The sequence below is a fragment of the Hesperophylax consimilis genome, chromosome 26 (assembly GCF_061612785.1).
Source record: "Hesperophylax consimilis isolate HC1 chromosome 26, BYU_Hcon_1.0, whole genome shotgun sequence".
NCBI classification, from domain to species: Eukaryota; Metazoa; Arthropoda; class Insecta; order Trichoptera; family Limnephilidae; genus Hesperophylax; species Hesperophylax consimilis.
In genome coordinates this window covers 20,590,483-20,607,445 of record NC_142861.1, presented here as the reverse complement: position 1 = coordinate 20,607,445, position 16,963 = coordinate 20,590,483, and the positions used below count along the sequence as shown (strand labels likewise).

Genomic DNA, 16,963 nt, shown 5'->3' with positions numbered 1-16,963 from the left:
ACGTCGCAGAAAAATCAACTCTCTCCAGGGAAGACCATTTAAGGACAATGCGGAGGGTATCCCTCTTTGGGAAACGTGAAGGCGGGACTATGAATATGATTGTCACGTGTCATCCGGATTGCCGGAAGGTACTAATAGATAGCGGTCTTTGCTACCTTGAGTGGAATGCCTGTCGGGTTCGTGACTACCTGGGAGCTACCCGTTGCTTCAAATGCCACATGTACGGCCATGTAAGCAAATCTTGTACTCAGGAGTTCATTTCTTGCCGCCACTGCGCCGCAGCCGGTCATGATTTCGAGGAGTGCCCCAAGAAGGCACAGGCTGCTATCTGCGCAACTTGTACCAAGTTTCAGAAACCAGCCGATCATTGTACTGGTGACCGAGCCTGCCCCGCAAACAGAGCTGCGATCGAGGCTCAAGTTCGCATGACCGATTATGGCCGCCGCTAATCCCCTCTCCATAGGCCAGATCAACCTGCAGCGGTCTCGGATAGCCACCCTTGAGGCCCAGCGGGTCATGACCGACCTTGGGATCGACATTCTGCTCATTCAGGAACAATACGTTTGGCAAGGGAAAACACCTGGTATCATTAGTCCAGGGGCGGTACTTGAAGTAGGCAGCTCTCCCGGGGCGGGTGTTCTGGTCAATACTTGGTTGATTAGCCCCCTCCTTCTCGAGGGACTGTCGAACGAATACCAAACCTGTGTTTCCTTTAAATTTGGCGATACTGAGATCATCGTGATATCAGTATATTTTAAATATGGTAATTTAGTTGAACCGCATATTTTGAGCCTCACGCGTGCCTTGCATAAATTAAAAGGCCGAAACATAATTATTGGAGGTGACTTCAATGCGCGCTCGCCTCTCTGGTTTGACTTTAACGGAAATCGAACGGAAAGATCCTATGCCGTCGAAGATCTTATCTCAGCGCAAGGTCTGTTCATCCTCAATGAACCAGGTACGTTTTCAACATTTTCAGGAACCGGTGGCGAAAGCAACATTGATCTCACTCTTTGCTCTGGATCTGTTGCGTCAAAAATATCAAAGTGGACGGTTCATGAGTGTGCGATAGTTTCTGATCATAGATTGATAACTTTTTCAGTGGGAATTACAAAGACAGAAGCTCTACAATCATCTTGGAACTTCAGAACCACTAGGGCGAATTGGGATAGCTTTGGGGATGCGCTGCGTCAATCTTTAAGGGGTTTTCATGACGTAGCCGCTAGGGAACCGGACAACTTGGGGAATTTCTTCAACGCGGCGGTGGTATCAGCCGCTGAAACTTCTTTGGGCAGATCAAACCCAAAGAAGTTAATTAGGACGCCGTGGTGGACACAAGAGCTGACTTTGCTGAAAGGGGCCTACAAAAGAGCCTATAGGGGCCTGGTAGTGGTTATGCGGAGTATATGCTCGCCTGAAGAAGCGGCTGCACTTCAGGGCCGTTTTAGGGCTTCCCGTGGCGCCTATCGTTCGGCCGTCCTCTCAGCAAAACGAGCTGCATGGCATAGTTGGGTAGATGAAGTGGGTAACGCCAACCCGTGGGAAATCCACAGCGCTCTTGAAAACTCGGGAAAAGGATCAGAACGATACTTATCGAGCGTTGTGCTCGGTAATAGCGAAGGGAACGCAGAGAGTGTTGACATAGTCTCCACTCTTGAGACACTTCTGTGGTATTTTCCTCGATCAATACTATTAAGAATTCCTATGAATTAGTTAACAATTCAAAAGATTTAATTCTTCCAAATAACTGCAAATTAGTTTCATTCGATTAGGGAAATTTATATCCAAATATACCTGTACCCGAATGTAGAAATATACTGTTCAATTTAATAACAAATTCAAACCTACAAAAAAATCTTACAGATGATCTAACCCGTATGTTCAATATTTGTCTCAACCAAAACTATCTTAAATTCAACGAATACATATTAGCAAAATGAAGGTTCACTGATGGGTTTACCTCCAAGCCCTCTTTTTGCTGATATCTTTATAGACAACCTGAAATGTATTTTTAGTTCTTACTCACCTTTTTTAAAAATGTGTTTATGTGTAAACAATATGTCGATGACATATTTTGTACATGAAAAGGTACTGATTGTCAACTTAACTCCTTCTTGTCACTCCTTAACACGTTCCTTAACACAATTCGATCCATTATTAATAATAAAATTTCTAGACCTATGCCTATCCATTATTAATAATAAATTCAATTTTAATACTTACAGAAAAACTACCTTTACTGACACAGTAATTCTTGATACTTCAAACCTTCCCGTTTCCCATAAAAATTCTGCCTTCCATTCTATGGTTCACAGACTTGTCACTATCCCTCTATCTGACACTAACTTTATCGAAGAACTCGCCATAATCAAATCTATTGCAATCAATAAAGGATATGTTCATACCTTAATTGATCCTTGCAAAAAAGAGTATACCCAACACCAGAGTCGATAAAATCCACGGTCGGCGTAAAATTTTATTCATTGATAATTTTTCATCCACTTGTGTGTCCAACAAAAATTAAAGCCGCTTTCTATACCAATAGTAACCTAGGCAAGTTTTTGATCAATTAAAAGGATAAATAAATTAATAAAAGCAATTTTGGCACCTAAAAGCTGAAATGTAATGACTTACCAACTTTTTAAATAGGTAAAACTTCAAGAAATGTTCAAACGAGGGTGGTTGAACACTTGAGGTGCCTAAATAGTGTAGGTATTTCACAATAATTCGCAATACGTAAAGATCACTATTTTAATAAATCCTCGGGTATATATATACTCATATATGTGCAGCACAGAAATGGAATAGGTTTACGTTTGAACTATCTAGAAGTTCTTGAAATTAAAGAAATCCCTAAAAGTAAATAAAAACCCAATAAACAATAAGACTTGTCAAATAGCCCCATTTTAAACATATTCCCCTCCCCTCCACCTACTTTCACCACTACCTCCCCCATGCCACCAACCAAAGTTCTATCTCTCCCTTTTATATCGTCCTATAAATACACTGTAACTCTGTTATTAATTCAATATGTTTTTTATATAACCCTGATATGAAAAAAGCCCAGGAATTGAACCTAGGTGGAACCAGACGCTATGACAATTAAGCCATATGATACACGAAACTTACTAATAATAATATATAACGTAGAGTGATAATAATTGTTTAAATATATAATAATATATTGTTTTGTTGAGAGACAGTGATTTCCATCCTTATATTAAATTCCAACAATGTTCATTCAAAACTCAAGTGCCTGAAAATCTCAAACCATATTCTTTTCTTTCCGTCCCCAATCCATCAGGCTGTTATCCTTTTCCACACCAAGAAAACGGAGAGAAGCCGCAAAAGCTTTCATATCGACAATGCGAGTGGGAAATGCATTGCAACCACCCCTTTGGGGATGAAACGTATCCCGAAGGATGTCTTAGTAATCCAGCCTTTTCTTGGATTCACATTCTCAGATCTTGTGCAAGTGCTAGATGCAGAAATTTTAAGAAATTGTATAAAATCATTATATGGCTTGAATTCTCTAATTGATTTCAGTAGGCCATTGAACGAGTATCGCACCGTGAAAAATGAGTAGGTATGGCTGATTTATTGAAATCCTGTTAAAAACGTGATGGAAATCCATTTCCTGGAAATATATGAGTCCATTTTAGAATAAATCGGAACACGTTTTTATGCAGGTGTTCTTTTCCTGATAAATACAAGGGAAAAAAGGAGATATTATTAGTATTTTAATTAACATGTGTTCCACTGTCCTCAAAACACATTAGCATTCTATTGATACTTTGTTAAGAAATCAGTCAATTCATTTGTTAAAGGCCCGCAGTCCCTTTTTAATAAGAATACGAATAATTTGATCAGATTTTTAATAAATATTTTTTTGCAGTAAATTTATGGCCGTGAACTATTGCTACATTTATGAGGAGCTGTACCAAGTGCAAACAAATTAACTGATACATAGAATTTGCTGAATGACTGCTGCCTATTACCTGGATGGAGGAATTTCCCAAGATTGCTGATGAAACGATCGAGTTCAACAGAAGACGATGGAGTTTGGACTAGATTATATGATAAAAAGAGCAAAAATCCAACACGAGATGATACCAAATGAATAACTGAAAGTTCGTAACCTTTTTTTTGAAAAAGTGAAGAAATTTCCTCACTATCCGCTTTTTTCAAAGATTTAAATAAAAGTGGAACAAGAAACATAACGTCTTGTCTAATTGCAGTTAGAGAAATATTTCATAGCCATTGATGTATTATACTAGATTAGCCCTGTCTAGTTAAATTCATTTTTAAAATAACGCCACGTAGCGTACGTCACAAATATGGAGATGAACTTAACAACCCAACTCTGTTTAAACTCATTGTACAAACGTTCAAACTCGTAAGCGAAACCACGGAGAATTTGTTGTCAGAGGTGTTGTAATGTGGATATAATTCAAATTTAAATATTTGGAACTCGGTTATTTTTGTGATTGAAAAAATGAACTTCCCCAGCATAGCTGAGAAGCAAAATAGACCAACAAAAGGTAAAACGCAATGCACAGTGCCCATTTCGCATTGCGACATAATGCGTGGGCCTTTTCATAAATGTACATGTGAACCAAACCATTATAAAAGAAACGACGCAACTAGATAAAAATATTTGCTTATTTTTATAATATAAAGAAAAAAGGTATTCCGTTTTGGTATTCAATCAAAAGCTTCACCAAACAATTTTGAAAAATGAAACAAAAAAAATTAAAATCTTGTTTTGAAATAATGGAATTTTATTTTGCGAATTCTCTCTGTTGCAATTTGCAAATACAGTTGCTCTCAAAACCAGGATATCACAGTCCCTAGCGGCCATATAGCAGTGACTGGTTTTTCCGCTGCTCCATAATGTATCGTTATAATACATACAATATGTAGTAAATATACTGTTGTACTATGGTGTGTGTTTGTAGTGCGCAGTATCTAGAAACTCCACCAAAAGACGTCAGCATTATTATTATTATTTTTTTTTTTTTTAAACATACAACAAACGATGTTGTATTCCCATGAGTTATTAAACTCATTAAGGGATCGCCAATTGGTAGTTTTCAAATAGAAGAGTAAAAGAATTAAAAAAAGAGTTTTGTACAGAAAAATTAGATTAAAAATTAAAAATAACCAACCCAACCCAATGTGCAGACACAATGTATGAAGAAAACATTTACAAAACATTTCACAGAAGCAACATACAGACACAACATATGAAGAATCACAAAAATCACTCACTACAGATATGTTACAAAAAACATTGTCTTATAAGACTTTATGAATTATTATAATCACTCATTTGATTTATGTACTGTTGGTGTCAAAAAGTTGAAAAAATATCCTCAATGATGGACTATTTAAATGCATAAAAAACAAAATCAGGAAAATACATTAAAAAGTACGGGGTCAAAAATAAACAGACCTAATACAAGATGTTTTACATTCAAAATACATGAGAAGATTAAAAAAGCTCATCATCTCTGGATGTACAAAGTTTGGTATTTGGAGATTGTACCTACTTATGACTCGATTTAAAGGAAGATATTTAAATTTTGGATGTCTGTCTGATTATTTCATGTTATTTTGCGGCATAAACAGAATAAGATATTACTTACAGACTCCGAGAAGTAAGATTTTCACAGATTTTTCATACAAATACGGTCCCACGCACCCTTCACGGAGAAAAATGAGCATTGCTAATTCAGAATCACTTAAAATTATTGGTAACCCGGTTAAGAACGGGATTGCAGACCTTAACGAAAGAAATAACAGGTTTCCTGAAAAACTATTTGTAAAATACAAATGTATTAACACGTGTTCATAAAAAAATAATTTTCGCATTTCGTCTTTTACATATTATCAAGGCATGCATTTATGCAGGTTATGCATTTGACGAAAATTTTCGGATTTTAATAAACCCATGTTCCGGCACCCATATATTCGCAATTTACTAAAAGTTTATCAGGAAACCTGTTAATTCATTCGTTTAGGCCTGTAATCCCGCTTTTAACCGTATTACCAATAATTTGAAAAGATTCTTAATAAATTAACAACTCTCCATTTTTTTCGTGCATGTACATTATGTACAATACACCGATACATAAAGCATGCCACACTACTAGTGAATTGCTTTCACACTAAATGACAGAGCATGGATGATAATGTTATGGTTTGAAAAACATCCTTTGCTCGCAATATCTAATGTGGGTGATATATTGCACATAACCTTATCAGCTGCTTACTTAAACATTTTGTTAATTGTGATCCAATATAGATTTATTAAAGGAAATATTTAATGGAAACACTTGTGTACTTCATAACAGAACTATTATTTACACTACAAATATTTTCCAGTGGTCTACAGATAAAATCAGCAAAGAAAACTTTTTTAAGAACATTTTTTGGAAAACGTACAATCAAATGGAGTGATTTTGGACCATAGTCGTGTGAAATTGTGGTACGTCTTTTTAAATTTATGTAATTAGGTTCCGCGCAGAAAATGAAATAAGTAATCATCAGGAAAATTGGAATGTCTCTGGCTATTCGGACCGGGTCACTAAATAAGGCTGCAATTCGATTCTAAATGGTGTTCTTGCACCAGGACGGTATTAATAGTATCCACACAATCTACATGTATGGAATGAGGTGGAATTCTTACTATTACTTTTATAAATAATTTCATAAATTTATTTACCAAGCCGGCTTTCGAACCAGTGACCTATAGGTTCAAAGCTTGGATTCCAGGGTTTAATTGTTGTCAAAATATAAATATCACATCCGTAGCACAAAGTTTACTTGTTTAAATGAATCTAAGGTTATTAGTTGATAATCACGTATAAATAAAATTTTATTTATAATTTAACACGCTTTATTACAGTAACCTTTAGGTATTAATAATTAAACTTTATTAAAGTCCTCTTTATAATTAATTCTTGGAAAGTTTTACCTGCTGAAAGTTTTTAAGCGACTAGGTCCATAAAACATCAATATTTTGATGAACCATTAAAAAATATGCCTTGCAAACATCACTTTTAAATTAATTTTAGAATGAGGTAGTAAACGTTACAGTTTTTCAGGTAAAAGCTCTAGAAAATACGATAACTCACAAAATTGCGAAAGCATAAAATTGCACCTGAAAAATGATTTTTAAAATTAAATTATTGCATTATTGCAAGCCCCGAACGATGAAAATATGTTATTTTTGTAGTTTTGTGAAAATTCTTAGGTAGATATTGATTTTCACTAACAGCTCAAATAATAAAATAAATTAACACTACTATCTAAAACGTTATTTGGTCATAGTTGGACGAATTCTTTACAATACTTGGCGAAACGATGAAAGTACGATCACGAAACGGTTCGTAAAACAAGTAATAAAAAGTGTAATGTTTCTTCAGATTCTAGTAATTTTATGGCTAAATTCAATTACTGCCCGAATTCTTTATTACATGAGCTTGAAACTACTGTTTCATTTCAATTTCACTGTAAATATTCATTTATTTTATTGCTTTTTAAAGGAATATCATAGTCAACCTTTAGCGCCACTCGCGGGGGAGTATGGTCCCCCAACACGCACATTTTCAGAATTCTTTTGAGCGTGTCACCGACAAATAATTGTAAGTGAACAAAAATTTATGTTATCCCAGTGATTCTGTGTTGTGTTGAAGATATTTTGAAATTTATGTCAGTGAACTTGAAAAAAGACTTATATTTTTAGTTGATATTTTCATTTAATATTTGACTTTTGAGCTAGGTACTAAAAATGTTAGCTCAAAAGTCATTTTTATGGCTAGAATGTCATTTTTATGTTTGAAATTATAATAAAACTATTATCTAGTATTTATTTTTTCTAATTGAAAGAAATCTTGAATTTTTTTTTGCAATTAGGTACTTAAATATAGGGTTTATGCACTGGGGACCTAGGCCCCCCAAGAAAGTACTTATGTGGGCTGTAAATAAGAGTGATGCTAAGGGTTAAGAATTGTAGGTTAACAAAATATATTGTCCCATACAAGGTGTAGGTTAGGAAGAAATCTGACTGATCAGAATCTGAAGCGGTAAATAACCAAACGAAGTACTCTGGCATAATATAAGAGTTCATTAGTTTTTTATTCATTCAATTTTTAGGTCAGTGCAGTTATTTTTACTTCGTAATGTCACTTGGTCGTAATGCAACAATGTTTTAAAACGTGTTTTTAACGGTCAAAACACAAAAGTAAATTTTTCGTACTAATTTTTCCAATAGCTCTACTTAAGGCAAAGCTTAATGCCAAATCACTATTTTGATTAATCTTTATAACGAATTGGTGTACATTATGAATACAAAAAATTTTTTTTTAGATAAATTGAAAGTTTTCCTATCGTTTTGTTTGAGTAAAATACAAATATAAAAATTAATTACTCAAAAGAAAATATAAATGTAAACCACGAAAAAAAATTTTTTTCAATAGAAATGTATGAACGAATAAAGGGAACAACTTTAAAAATACAGTATTATAGCTTAGATTATCTGTGATAGTTTCACTTGATTAATTTTTTTGCTATCTTATAAAATTATTTTCAAATTAAATAAAAAATTTCTAGACTCCGTTTGTCAAGCGATTTTAATGCCTATTACCTACAGTATAAGGTATACCAAGAATATATACAGCTTTGGCTTGAGATAGGTCCAAAATAAATTTAGAAGAGGATTGATGGAAGTAGAAGTTAAATCTACGTGGCTGGTGCGATTGCAGTTCCGTTGAATTGTACCAGTTATCTGTAGTTTCCAGCGTGAACATTGCATTAGTAATATCCAATATCAGAAATAAAAAGTCAGCATAGTAACATGTAAATTATTTATTGTCATTGTATTTAAAACGTAATTTTTTTTGTATTTCATAATACTAAATTGATTAACACTAAGCACTAGCTGAATCCCGACGTTGCCCGGGCTTTGTGCAGAGTTTATTGATATCAAATTTAGACAATGACCTTCGTCTTATTTTGAAGGTTAAGGTTGCAAAAGTTGATCAACTTCGAAATGAAATTGTAGGTTCGTAATGCACGTTGTCTATTTCGACGTCTGCCAAGCGGCCGCTCATCACAGGTACTCTGTTATATATCAATTTGAGAGGCGGGTTTGGGTACCGTTACCCTGAAACCATTTATTGGATAACAACCACTTCTGCCATAGGTCACTCCAAGTGTTTCGCTACATTTGGTGATTTGACAGGGGTGCCCTGGTTTATGATGCGCTTACCCACCAGCTGTCTGGCGTGCCAGATCTTGACCCTTTGACCTCTCTAACTGGTCTCTTCATCCATCGCCTCGAGCCGCAGTGGGAGGAATATATTCATACGTCCGTCACTCCTGGACACACAAATCCTCAGATTCTTACCCACCCCTCATACCTTTTTCCTTCCCAGAATTTCCTCTTCTCTCTTATATAGGCCCTGAGAGAAATTATTTTCCTCAGAGCCTCCCGCGTGGGGTTAGTGTAAAAAACTGTGGCTATGTCACATTGAGTTGATGTTATTCACGAGATATTTTCTACTCTACCCTTAGTTTATTTGTACGACGTTTAACGTGATCTATTAATATTTTCGGTAAAAATATATTTACCTATTTAGAAAACAAATTATGTGAGGCATTTACACCAAAATTTCAACACTTTATGCCTCAATAATTGATTTTCTAAGTAAATCGTTTTGAATGGGTGAAAGAGAACTGGAGCAGAACGGCTAGAACAAAGGGCTGGATGCAAATGGCCACGGTCGGCCTTAGGAGAGCGCAATTACAGCTGACAACTCCTGGCGCCAAATTTCCACGGAGCTGATTATATATAACACCTAACACATCTCCATTGAGATTAATTTTCATAAAAACTGCGCCACACAACAACACGAATCATTAAAATATTATTGATTACAATGATCACCTAATACCTAGGGCCTAGGCGTATATTGGTTTTGACAAGAAGCGCCAAAATTTTACTAGCCCCAGGCGCCGTTTAGCTAAGCACACTCCTAAGGGACCACAGAATCTGTACTGAATGATAATGTAGATATCTGTGTACCGAATGATAAACCGCTGTAGTGCTAAAGAAGGTTTATTTATTCAGAACAAAAAGAAAGTTACGTCGACGTATCTAATATCTATTAACTATAAAATAACCGTGCACGTCACCCTTTAAATTTGTATTGAGTAAAATAACACTTACCTTTCAAAATATTGATCTGAAGCTAAGTGCGTATAGTAATTTGCATGCATAAAATATCGGTATCTATGAGTGCGCAGCTTCAGCTAAAAGGGTATCTATTTATGAGCTGGCAAAGCAGTTTCCTTTAAAATAGAAGCAGCAGCTGAAGAAATAATCCCTAGAAGTGTGATCAATACTTTCAAAGAAAACCGATAAATAAATTTCAATGCCGAGGTCATAGAATATCTTATTTATCTGCTGAAGAAATAATTTTGATAAATGATTGAAGCAGAAGTAAGAGATAACAGATGATTTAACTTCGGACACATAAACACGCCAATGCTACACTTTCATCGTTTCATCTATTCAGTGCAAGCAGAGTGCTGCATTCATGGTAGAGCTGGATCCATCGATCGGTTTACACGACCCGGGTTACTGACGACCCACTTGCGTTGTGAGCGAATCGCGAAAACCCGCTCTCTAAGCGCGTCGCCGCCCGCCATACCAAATTAAATTTCAGATAGATTAACGACCCAAAACGTGGAGACCCATTAGAATAGACCATCCAGAAGCAGCGGGTCATAGGATTGGTGAACCAAGGCATGGAGCACCATAGGTTAGAAGAGTGGAGACTGGAGCAGAGAGTCCTGGGTAAGTTCCTTTTAACTATTTTTATTTATTCTGTAAAGCAAACTGAAAACGAATCGGTTTGCTTAAAATAATTGTCGATCAACTGTAAGCAAGTAAATGTAAGTTCGAGAATAATTTACCGGATAAATTAAGGGATTTCTTTGTACTGGATTGTAATTACAACATTATTATATTTAGACAAAGTAATTGTTTTATATTTAAAAAAATATCGTATATTATCTGTACCTCAGAAGTCAAAGGTCGTTTGTCTAGTTTTTTGTGAAAGTAAGTTATGTATGAGACCTTTTTAGTTTTTTCATTACCTACACAGAGGCATAAAGACGGTTGTCCTACGACAATGTGAAACTAAGTTAAGTCAACATAAAAGGTATAGTATCCCCACAATGTTCAAAGGAAAAATTTAGTATTTCCTTTCTTCTGAACAATTTAAAAAAATTGACAACTGATCTTTGAATTCTGAGGTACAGTTATATTGTCATGGATCATTCATCATCATGAAAAAATAAATAAAATAATATTTTAATAAAGTAATTTTTTTAATACAGGGATTTCCAATAAGATGTGTTATTTTGATATTCAATCGTAAATGATCAACGGTTTTGTTGCTTGTGTGGCACGTAGCGCCGTCTTATTGAAAGTAAACGTTGTCCAGATGAATACCATCCAATTCCGGCCATAAAAAAATCATTAATCATCTCTCGATAGCGCAATCCATTCACCGTAACTGTTTCTCGAGCCTTATTTTCGAAAAAGTAAGGTCCAATGACTCCGCCGGACCATAAACCGCACCAAACAGTCACACGTTGAGAATAGAGAGGCTTTTCAACAATTACTCTTGGGTTTTCCGAGCCCCAGATGCGACAATTTTGCTTGTTGACGAAGCCACCGAGGTGGAAATGGGCCTCATCACTCAAAATGATTTGCATTTGATTCACTCAAGTGAATTTTAATAATTTCAATGCCTTGTTGAAGCGTGGATCGTTCCATTTGTATTAATGGCGTAGTTTCTACTAAAATACCATTTTTCACTTGAAATTTTGTATTTAATATTTGATGTATCGAAAATTGTTATTTATGATTTTTGTGTCCATAAATAAATATACAAGAATTCTTTAAAAGCATAGACTTGATACCCCTTTGTCCACACCACATCAACGCTATACGACTATTAAATTAACAAGAATTCTTTAAAAGCATAGACTTGATACCTCTTTGTCCACACCACATCAAAGCTATCCGACTATTAAATTTGCAAGAATTCTTTAAAAGCATAGACTTGATACCTCTTTGTCCACACCACATCAAAGCTATCCGACTATTAAATTAACAAGAATTCTTTAAAAGCATAGACTTGATACCCCTTTGTCCACACCACATCAACGCTATCCGACTATTAAATTTAAACTAGGTCTACAGTTTAATTAAGCATGATAACGGCCTTCCGAAGCGCACATCGGCTGATACATTTCTATCAATCAGTCAGTTTAAATGTGCGCTGGACAATGCGGACATCGTAGGTAAATTGCAGTTGGCTTAGTGTCCTAGTCGGTAGATCGGAAATGCATCAGAGCTCCAACTATTGTCCGGTAGATGTCTCTAAATGAAAATGGTATGGCACTGAATCCTCGTATAAGCAGTGAAATCAATCTATTCATGTTATAAGGTTGGGGTGTTCAAAAGTCTGTCACATTTTATGATCATTCAATCGGCAATCAGCACAGTTGCGATGCCTACTCGCCAATTCCAAGTACAATTAATTTTGTATCTCACCTCACCTCATACTTCGACGTATACTTCTTATACAAACCTAGCATAAAGTAATTCAACTATTTTTACACTGGTATATATTTCTTTTGAATTATGCATTGTCCTACGGCACTTATATTAATAACTGCATCACTTTCGTGTTTTTATTTACACATAATTGTTCTTTAATTTATTGCTATTATTATCCTGTTTACCACTGTTCGCTTGTAATTCGATTATCACTGTATTGTAAAAGCCATTATATGGCGTTTGAATAAATACATAAATTTTGAATTTTTCATTATTTGATCTAAAGCTGAGACGGGTCGAGTAATAGCATTAGGGAGGACCGTTCGAATGTTGAAAAATCAAAATGGCGTTGATCGTCTGTCTATGATCGCTATTTAAAGTATATTATTAGTATCGCGAAATTAATAAATAAAAAAAACGAAATGAAAAATAATGTTTCTTCACGGTTTCGGCATTGAATTTAATAATTTTGATGGCCTTCTGTATTAAAAAAAACTTTCAGAACAAGAGTATGAATACCCTGTTTTTCTTAAATTTGATACATTTTTAAATCACGCTTTCGCATTAACAAACTTTAAATTTCCGATCTGTTTGAATTGGTACAAAATTTATTAACAACCTACGTGTGAAGAATTATCAAACTTTTTCGTTAAATTTCATTCATTCTCAGTAAACCAACCCAAAGGTTGGTATTTTCGTTGAAAATGCACTGTGAATACAAAATTATAAACAGAGGTTCAGTGATTTATTAATATTTCCTCGAAAACGTTATTTTCTTTTTGCCAGTATAATATTTGATTTTACTGAAGCGCTTATGGATCGACGAAGACCTTCTCAGAATGGGGGACTATGTGTCTATAATATTAGGTCAAAAGGTGTTTTTTAGTGGAATAATGATCAATATACCATTATACACATACAGGTACTAGACATATTATCTTTTGGTTTGGCGAATTGACTAATATATGGAGTTGAATTTTTTTTTCTACGTTAGGTAAACATAATATATGTTACCTAAAAGGTCGAACAGTCATCTCTGGCTAATAGAACAATAACCAAAGAGAATAACAGATATACGATATGTAATACTGGAAAGATAACGCGCGTAAGGCTAAAGGATTATATTGAGGGTATTGTCAAAATGTATTAAGAAACATCACACCGATAGATAGCATTATTTTCTATATTGTCAAATAAAACACTTTTGACACGTTATTCTTTTGAATATTGAGATGAATTATTGGTTTGCGCCCGTACATAACATATGGTATTCTGTAAAAAATTGTATTTTCTACCTTCATTGTTCAGGTCTTAGAGAACGGAATAAAAACACACAATTTGATCCCAAAAAGTACACATAAAAATATATTTTCACATATTTTCGAAAACAGTGCATTTTAAAATCCTAACGCTTAACGCGCAAGTTGTAAAGAATTGGAATAATGGAGGATTGTTGAATTCAGTAATTTAAATCAACGCCTGGGGAGATTTAATGATTAATAAAAAGGTCCGCCTGGTAACAAAAGTCTTTGGTGCTCTGATTTGGTCAACTAGTCCCATTTTTATCCCGCTTGCGCGACGTACGATCCTATATAAAGATTGTGATAAGTGCGTACCTATTCCAAGACACCCACATAAATGCAATTACTTGATTATTATAAGTGTCTTAACAATGAATATGGTATTTGCGCCTATCTCGTTTTTAGTATAATTTGTGTGTACTAAGATAAATAAAATAATATCGGTTGTTTTGGAGTTGGGCATGCAAACAGATTGTCACGAGATGTGCACGAGAATTATCTCTTTTATTTTTTATATATTCAATAATATTGTTATTGGGTTTATAAAACAGTTTATTTTTAAACAAGTTCTGCTGTGTAATTATTATTACGCGTGACAGCTGTTTCGCCCTCTGAAGGCATTATCAAACTGTGGGTAGCCCACTTACAGACGATACATTTATATTATTTCTAGGTAGGTATTAAAATGGAGTTCTACAAATTAAACTTAATAACAATAAATTATCTCTTTTAATTCAACTTAGCAGGAAAGGTGTACTAAATTAGAAGGCGGAATACGGATATACAAACCTAGTCCATTTACATTTTATCTGAAGAGGCGTTACATTTTTTTATATCAGGTAAAATTTTATAATACAGTTTTGTATCTTGTTTATTTCAGCATCGTGTTTGTGACGTAAACAACATAAAAGTATGTGAAGGTACCACTATATTATTATGTATCCTTATTCTACCATATATATATATATAGCTTAATGTATCATTTTTCAACACTCTATAAATTTTTTATTGTTCTTAAATTTTATATTATAATATTACAATACATAATATTCATAAAATATGTTTTTTTCAAGTGCCATAAATTGGTTTATTATATCTTTGTCGTTATTTTTTATCGTTTAAGTGAGAAACTGATTTTTTTTAAATAAAATGGATGCTTCTTTTAGTGAGATCTTTTTTTGATTATATTATTATAAAAAAAATAACACGTCAATATTATAGTCGAAATGAACCGAAACTTACCTCCATTGGCTCTAAGATAATTCTTAATAAGTCATTATGTAGCTTTAATTGAAATTTTTGAAAGTAATTATTAAGAATTGTAAAAAATGCTAAAAGTTTTTGCCAGTATCGGTATTTGATAGCAGAATGTTTTGCTTATTGAGCAACTGCTCAAACCATAATTCATTCAAAGCGTTCAATAGATAATTATATAAAAATGGTTTTCGGTAAGTAATCATTTACATTATAGAAAGTTTCTACTTACTTTTAGAAATATAATCGCCATTTGTTTTGCTTCAATTACAAAAATAAAAGTAATGTCAATATCACTTAAAAGTTAAATACATGACACGAAAAGGCGAAAATAAATAATTTGAGTCAAAAGAAAAACACTTATATTTAAGTAAAAATTAACTTACCCCTGAAGAGAGTCAGAATGCCAATGGGCATGACCAGAACAGCCACCATGAGGTCTGTGACCGCCAAAGACATCAGGAAATAATTGGTCACATTCTGAAGTCTCCTCTCCCAGCAAATAGCCAAACAGACCAAAATATTCCCCGCGGCTGTTGCGAGAACCAAAAACAAGGCCAAAAGAGCCCACCAATTTTGCACTTCACTTTCCCCATCAAAACCAGCATTATCAACAATTGGACCAACGTCCCACCATGTCCTGTTATCATCCAAGTTCCCCGAAGTCACATTCTTTATCTCATACGACCAGTTGTAATATAAAAACGTGGAGTTTTGAACTTCTGCGCGGTTTGCCAATGTTACGAGTTCTGTCACTACCTCTGATGTTTCTTCATCTGTTTTGGTCAAATCTTCTTTAAAATCCAAAATATTGTATACATTCTTTTCAAAATGTAGTAGAGAAGAGTTGGATGTTTCGCCTTTGTCAAAATCAAAGAAACTAATTGTTTTTTCGTTATGTTGAACTTTCGTTCTTTGTTTGTAGCCCATGTGACGTAAGCGGTTGCGTTGGTCCAACTCCGCTATACTTGAGTACATTTCACTCGAGGCATTAAATGACTCCATTTTTCTTCTCGGTCTTTGGTAACGTCATTTAAAAGTTTGTTTTTGCACTCTCCACGGTGTCAGCCTACCTGAAATAAAAGAAAAATAAATAAATTAACAAACAAAAGAGCGAGACAACCGTTACAGTTCACAGAAGGAGTTTACCGGCGATAAATAAAAACAAATCATCCCAAAACAAGAACCTGAAAGAAAACATCAAGCACAAACAAAGCACTTCAACAAATAAAAAAAATATTGTTTTTTGGTTAATCTAATGAAGAAACTAACTTCTAGGGTTGAAACATTTATTATTTGAGTGTATTTCAGCAGATATGTCTTTTAAGGTATTTTTCGCGTAAAATTGTTAATGATATTTATTTATGTTCTCCATAAACGGTTATACACCAATATATTAAGGTAAGTAGGAGATGGTCATGGGGGCAGTTTTACTATTTTGTGAAAAGAGTCAGAAGATAGTTGTTCAACTTTTTGTAAGTGACGTTGTAAATGTCAATGATCAATGCAAAATCGTTGAGCAATTGAGTAACTTTGTTTATTGGAGCGTTCTGATAGGCAGAAGTCCTTGCTTTCGGAGCATAAAAAAGTGCATGGGATCTCCCACGTGTATACTTGCTTGGCACATATAAGTTATCTCTTTCAACAGTTCTGTAATAACTCAACACAACGACATTTCAACACGCCTTTAAAAAGTGATATAAAGTCATTAAAAGTGACGAAACAAATAATATATTAAATAGTTACCTACGTAACCTATTTAATATAG

At 34.4% G+C, this 16,963-nt stretch overlaps 1 protein-coding gene across 1 annotated transcript in view; it reads right to left on the bottom strand.

Moving 5' to 3' along the window:
• 5-HT2B (5-hydroxytryptamine receptor 2B) overlaps window positions 1-16,173 on the bottom strand; it is a 332,239-nt gene extending 316,066 nt beyond the window's left edge. Inside the window, exon 1 of the mRNA XM_089647667.1 lies at window positions 15,582-16,173. Coding sequence (XP_089503793.1) covers window positions 15,582-16,173 — 592 coding nt within the window. The remainder of the gene's footprint in view (window positions 1-15,581) is intronic.
• Between the last annotated feature and the right edge of the window lie 790 nt (window positions 16,174-16,963).